General features: G+C 36.8%; 1 protein-coding gene across 1 annotated transcript; it reads left to right on the forward strand.

The window, feature by feature from the left end:
* The first annotated feature begins 3,928 nt into the window (after nucleotides 1-3,928).
* Nucleotides 3,929-5,910, forward strand: LOC126787995 (transcription factor RAX2-like). The gene is made up of 3 exons (XM_050513934.1): nucleotides 3,929-4,163; nucleotides 4,272-4,401; nucleotides 4,885-5,910. The coding sequence occupies exons 1-3, from the start codon at nucleotides 4,028-4,030 to the stop codon at nucleotides 5,729-5,731; spliced, it is 1,113 nt and encodes a 370-aa protein (XP_050369891.1). The 5' UTR covers nucleotides 3,929-4,027; the 3' UTR covers nucleotides 5,732-5,910.
* Nucleotides 5,911-6,937: the final 1,027 nt, after the last annotated feature.

A 6,937-nucleotide genomic window follows, 5' to 3' on the forward strand; every position in this document is an offset into this window, starting at 1 on the left:
ACCTAGGCATGCGACACAAGTGGGAGTGTTCCGGGAGAATTATTATTCTACCCTTGTGTGTGTCTTAGCCTTATTAGGTTTCCTATTAGAGATATATTTGCATCTCTGTAATAGATTAGGACTCCGAATCCTGCGGGATTCAAGTGATGTAATGCCTATATATATAGGTCCCCATATCATTCAATAATACACAATTTTCATTTTGAAACATATATAATTTAATTACATTTTGAAAGAATTTTTGAAAAAAAATAAATGATATAAAAAAGAACAAAAATATATTTTTAAATAATTTAGAACTGTTGGATTAACAAGGATAAGATTGTCATTTCATTTAAAAATGACATTTTGTGATTATTATAATTATTGAGATGACAATGTAATGTGGCATGCCACATAGGATTGTGACGCCAAAACATTTTCCATTAACATATTATATAATTAAATATTTACTGGATAGTAAATTCAGAAAATGGAAGTAATTAAATGGGGATCACGCATACAAAATTGTGCCACACTTTATTGAGCCATGCATAATAAGACGATTAATTACGTACTAAGGAAATCAACAACTTGAAGAGCTGATCCATGTGAATGCATGGATATATGAGAAGTTACCAAAGTGAGAGCCAATTGGTTATTATGGATCCAATATCATGCATCATTTCTTATTTTAAATCTAAGATCAAGAAGAGTTCGACGAATCCACTATACATAAAGTGCTACGTCCTTGGATTCCCCTAGCCTAAACAGAAAGCGTAAAAATTTATAGCTCGAGTGTAATTAAGAGAAATTTTAAAACTGGATTCACCTTAAGCCATTGGTGTAATTGATCTGTTGGAAAAAAAAAGTGAAAACAGAAAGAAGTGCATGTCGTCGGTGTATGAACTATGAAGACAGAATGGTGGGTCATATTTTTCTGTTTGAGAGTCTCTGAAGTCTGAACTATCTGGGGTCTCCTTGGCCGCTTATGCATTTTCTTTTTGCGCAGGCACAGGCAGCGATATCAATTCGAACCTCAAATCCTCTTCTGTGACGTACCCACTCTAGTTTGGTATACTGTGCTATCAATTTTAGGAGCTGTCTGTAATGACTAATGAGTTTATTGAGTACCGTGAAAATGAGCCCACGAGTAAAAATTTAGGGGAGAGAATGTCTGCTATTATCTATGCTATATTGGAGGTTATATATCGATCTGAGAGAGACGGTGCCTCATAATGGTTGATAGACCAACAATGGTTGCTGCGAGTTGCACTAAACAAAATCAAAAACACATAATTATGTGTCATGCCACAGGATATGTACTGATGTATATAGCGATTCTGAAACATCAGAAATAACATGAGCATTATATATATCATGTAGACAGGAGCTGATCAAAATGTAGATGATCGAGAGATCCATATTGACGTTAATTACTCATCACTGAAATGATTATGCTAAATTTCGAACACACAAGATCAATTAAGAACACTATATTAAACAAAGACTGAACCCTAAACTGAATCCCCGGCCTTCGGGAATGAGTCATGATGTCTACCCCTAACGAATCTGGCTAAAAGCCCCTGAATGTACGAAGTCTAACACGAGAAAGTAATTTTTCATTTTACTTATAGGTGATCGAAATTGTTGCAGAACAACTTACATTCTAAAGGTTTGATTCTTCACCGACCCAACAGTTTGGCCAAGTGAAGTATTCAACTTTGTAATGATTCACTCGCGTGTTTTGAGATTATGCGCCTAGCTAGAAGCAGAAAACTTGCACGAGTGGGAAAATCTTATTTTGGATACACAATGTATGTCGTACATCCTTATGGAGTCACGTACTCACGTTATAGGCCCTTGTATAAATATGATTTACCAGATGCACTTCGATCCATGTTTTTTTCTTTTTACATTGTAGAGTTGTCAGAATCATGTAGCTAAGTAGCTTGCTAGGAGTATACTGTTGATTAATATAGACATGGTCTGCAATCTCATCATGCCACTAGGTTGCTAGGGTCACTCAAAAATCCAAATAGTTCGTACACTGAACCGAAGTATATAAATGTATATAATCCGAGAGAGGAAGTGTACCACAACTATCTGTGAAGATTGTTTGCCTATTTATGTAAGGGTGTGACAAAAGAATAGCTTAGCTATAAAAGCTATGATCGATGGATGCATCCGGGAACAGCAATAATATCCAAGAAAGGTCGCAATGAATGGTGAGGTAGTCCCGAGCACCTGAGCAGATGATGAATTTAACTAATAGATGGGTCCAAATTAACCGGTGGCCGACCCAAGATTAGAATTTAGGGTGGATTTGAGTTTGCCGATAAAAACAAAAACTTTAGAAGAAAATTTATTAATTAGAAATAAGAGATGTAGTTAAAAAAGAGGATATAAAACATTACCTCTCATGCATTGAAAGACAATAAATTAGCTGAATTTAACTTGTGGTGAATGGCACTGAAGGGATGACGCCGTAAAACCTTTGCACGTTTCTCAGTCTCTGACTGCGTCGCTGACTTGCTACATTGTTTTGTGTCCATGATTAATGCTAGAGAAAAATAAGTGTGTTGTTTGTAGTCTTTAGGATTGAGTGATTGGGCTTTTAAATTTCTATTAGGCTAAGTATATTGGTTTATAGGTTTTGTTTTGTATAATAGATATATGGCATTAGGAAATTATTTGTTGCCGTAAGAACTGGGTGGACTTGAGTCCACTCACTCTTATACTTGGGTCCGCCCCTGAAGTTAACTATATATGCATGAATATAATTCCTCTCATCGATTACCAATTTCGTGTAGAACAGTACATAGCCAACTAGTGAAGGCATCAATTCGATCGATTACGTACTCCACCGCAGCCACCGCGTACACACCGGCCACCACCACCGTCGCTGCACATGCAATCCTCCCCAGTATGCATGGACTACTACTCATCAAGCAAGGGCACTGATCGTTGTAAACGTAATCGAGTGAAAACTGAGAAAGAGATAACTGACCTGGTCTAGCTAATCTACGCCGAGAAAACGTTGTTATAATTCGTTATAAGACCTTAGCCGAAAAATCATACAACATTATAGTGGATGGTTACAAATTTAAAAAAATTGGGAATTTATGCCATGAACTAACTACTCTAACTGTTGGTGCAGACTGGAAGTAAGTAATACTAACGTCTGGTTGCTTCCAACAGAAATGCTATTGGAAGCGACAAATCTGGGGCTGCTGGAGATATGGTGTGGAGGTGGAAGACTGATTTGAGGAAAAGCATTTTGCTATACTAGAAGGTTATATAAATTTATTGATGCATGGAGTGATGGGAGGTCTGAATGTACAGTAAACACCCAATTTAGAGGTTCAAGTAAAACTATCAAGTATATATGTTTTTGATATAAGATTTCCAAGTATAGCTGTATGCTAATATGATAAGTAAAAATGTTGGTGGTTAAATTTGAACATATTACTAATTCGAGTACTTTTTCTTAATTATTAGGTATATCTTTCAACCTGTGAAAAATTCGATGTACCTTTTTGGCCATTATCATTTCAATTACCTGTCTAATTTGTTTCTACTAAATCAGCCATGTATGTATAATTGGATGCATTCAAGGGAAAAGGCGTCCAAATGAGGTTGATATGTGTATGTACGTAGTGTTTGCCAACGTTTATGAGATGGAAAGTTAGAAAGTTATATTAGCATAGTTAATTGGCATTACACATGCAGGAGTTAGAAATTCAACTGATGATTGTCTCTCTCATTTTGACTTGAGCATCACTTTTTTTTTAATGGAGCTTAAGCATTACTTATATAAAAGTAATATTAATCCTTGTGTACGCTGTCCAAAACCCAACTCTACAGTATCTCTTTCCATTATTAAGTGAAAAGACATATAAATATAATAAGCCCCAGCAGTCGCAGTAGCAGCAGCCCAGCCAAAATCCCCATTTATAAACTGAAGACCTTTGGTTCCACTGGGAGCTTTAAGGGGATCATATCCAAGAGATCAAAGACTTCTCCCCGGAAAAGGAGATCGAGAGAGATGGGAAGGGCTCCTTGTTGTGACAAGGCAAATGTGAAGAAGGGACCATGGTCACCAGAAGAAGACTCAAAGCTCAAAGAATACATAGACAAGTATGGAACTGGTGGAAATTGGATTGCTCTCCCTCAGAAAGCTGGTAATTACCTCTCTCTCTCTCTCTCTCTCTCAGAGGTGATATGATATCTTAGATATGCTTTAACCGGTTCATATTTTTGGGTTAATTAATCTGGGTTTTGTGGATCAGGCTTGAAAAGATGTGGGAAAAGTTGCAGATTGAGATGGCTCAACTATCTGAGGCCAAACATCAAACATGGAGAATTTTCTGAGGAGGAAGACAGAGTAATCTGCACCCTCTTTACTAGCATTGGAAGCAGGTACTACTGCTATACCACTTGTCTCAAGTATACATATGTATGGCGCATATGTATATATTTCCTCCACTTTTTTGTTTTCCTTAACAAAAATTCGTTGGAATAACAAGTCTGCTGTTTTTTCCTCATACTTCCTTTGCACTCATACATGGTGATGAATTTTTTTTTTCGCAAACTGGGTAATAACAAAAATTTAGGACAAAAGAGTGAGAGAGAGAATACAGAACTAGTGTTTTTTTTAATGGTTTTTCTTTTTATGATCTTTTATAAGCTGCACTAATCAAGAATCCACCCATGTTAGGATAATCTTCCGTGCATGCATGCTAGCTAGTTTTTGGATCTAAAAAGAAAATCACCAACAGCTGCCTGTGAATGGAAATCAAATAAGCCAGCAAAAATTAGGTTTTTTTCTGCTAGCTTCTGAATCATATTGAACTCATTCTTATAGTATGAATATGTAATTAACTACAAATTTATTAATTACAGGTGGTCAATTATAGCAGCTCAGCTGCCAGGAAGGACTGACAATGATATCAAGAACTACTGGAACACCAAGCTGAAGAAGAAGCTCAGGGATATGCAAACTCATATGGCTCCTTCATTAACAACTTCTCAGAGTCATAGATTGAAGCCTCCCCCATTTCCTGTTTCTTCCTCTCTGCACCAATTTCAAAGCCAACCATTTCTTCATCAACCTCTCACACTCATGCACAAAGATCTTAACATGATGACTTACACTGCTGACACCCCATCCTTAACAAGCCCTAGTACTACTCTCGGATCTTTCTCATCAGGATTTGAATTAATGCCAAACATTTCAACCTCCCTCACCAACTACTCCCTTTTTCAAACTCAGGAGTGCGTTGTGGGTTCCATGAACTACAATCACCCATCTGCGAAGAAAAATCTAAACCTCATCATGTTTGGAAGTGAAGGAAGCTGCAGTACTTCATCTGATGGCAGCTGCAACAACAATCAGATTAGCTATGAGACCAGGCCACCAGGAAATATCAAACAAGAAGAAATGGGTATGGGCTGGCAGCTTGAAGATCAGAACCAGAAGTTCATGATGCTCAACTATGGAAACATTACTAGTGCCGCAATATCAGGTGATCATCATAACTTTGCCAACAACAGCCAATGGGGTGAGAAACCAAACGGCTACAATGACAGTAATACCCGTTTCGGAGATTATGATCTTGAAGATGTTAAGCAGCTGATTAGTAGTAGCACTGATATTAATAATAATAATGGGTCTTTATCTAACAGCTTGTTCAGTGTTGATGAAAATAAGACTGATTGTCATAAGGAGAAGGTGATGTATTTCTACTGAATTAAATGAGTGCCTACTGACTTTTGTAAGCAAAATCAGAAAGATTTGACGGGTTAAGTGAGGGAGGGCATGGTAGTGCTGAGTATTTCTCAGAAAAGACGCATAAATATCAGTACTAGTCAGTAAGTCTGTGTTATGATATATGAAATGAAAACATATATTTTCTTCTTTTGACAGTACATGTTAAAAGCTTCTTTTGAATTTGTGCATTTCTTTTTGCGAAGTGACTGATGATGATGATATGATGATGATGATGACGATATTGATGAAGATTGTTATGTTCAATTGTACGGTTCTTCTTAGATCATTGTGAATCCAATAAATTAAAAGGTATAGTTTTCATTTCATGAAAACTAGAGAACAGGTCAAGAAGCTCGAAGTTATCATCAGACAAGAGCAAGAATCTTTGTGTTAAAATACAAACCAAGCATGCAATGGTTCCTTTTGTTACTATTTTTTATTAGTTTTTGCGGTGATATGTAATATGTATAGTTTTTCAGTGCCCTAAAACCCAGTAGGTGCAGACCTAGTGGAAACGACAAACCTACCCTCAGTACCATTGGTTTCTCAAATGTGTTGAAGGGCATTTTGGGACTTCAGCGGTAATTTTGAGTTATGAGTGGCCAGAATCGTTTGCGTTAAGCAGGTCAGACTTGTCAAAGTCGGAACTTGCTAAACAGAAATTAGAAGGAAAAAAAAACATGATGCTGGAAATTTTGTAGTTTTGTAGAGGATGAAGCTTTTAAATATGGTATATTACAAATCATAATATCAGTCGGAAGTCTCGATAAACGTTGTGTCTCATATTATATAACTATATAAGCGTTATGTGTCATCAGTGCAAACCTATAGGCTTTAGTCTATGTATGCAAAACGATGAAAAAAATGCCAATATTTATTTGGGCGAGGCGGCATGAGTGCATGACAAGTTTGAAACAAATTTGGTCTCACATGCCAGTGAATATTATGATTTTCTTTCTAACTCCCTAGACCAATAATGAGTGTACTTAATAGACACTAATATATAATGTCAAAACGTAACTATAATTCATACCGGAGTTACGATAGTTGTGTTGCGAGCTGTGAAAAGGTCGATGAAGGCGTGCAGTCAGGTCGTGATCCAGGCCGGTAATACAAAGGCGCAACCTCAGCTCCTCAGTCCTCCATACCACTAGATTGAACATTTTCAATAAGATTCAAAATCTA

The sequence above is a fragment of the Argentina anserina genome, chromosome 3, assembly GCF_933775445.1.
Source record: "Argentina anserina chromosome 3, drPotAnse1.1, whole genome shotgun sequence".
Classification (NCBI taxonomy): Eukaryota; Viridiplantae; Streptophyta; class Magnoliopsida; order Rosales; family Rosaceae; genus Argentina; species Argentina anserina.

Coding starts and splice junctions, on each gene's coding strand:
- LOC126787995 (XM_050513934.1), top strand. CDS start 4,028: ATGGGAAGGGCTCCTTGTTGTGACAAGGCAAATGTGAAGAAGGGACCA. Junction 4,164..4,271: donor TGCTCTCCCTCAGAAAGCTG/GTAATTACCTCT, acceptor TTTGTGGATCAG/GCTTGAAAAGATGTGGGAAA. Junction 4,402..4,884: donor TTTACTAGCATTGGAAGCAG/GTACTACTGCTA, acceptor TATTAATTACAG/GTGGTCAATTATAGCAGCTC.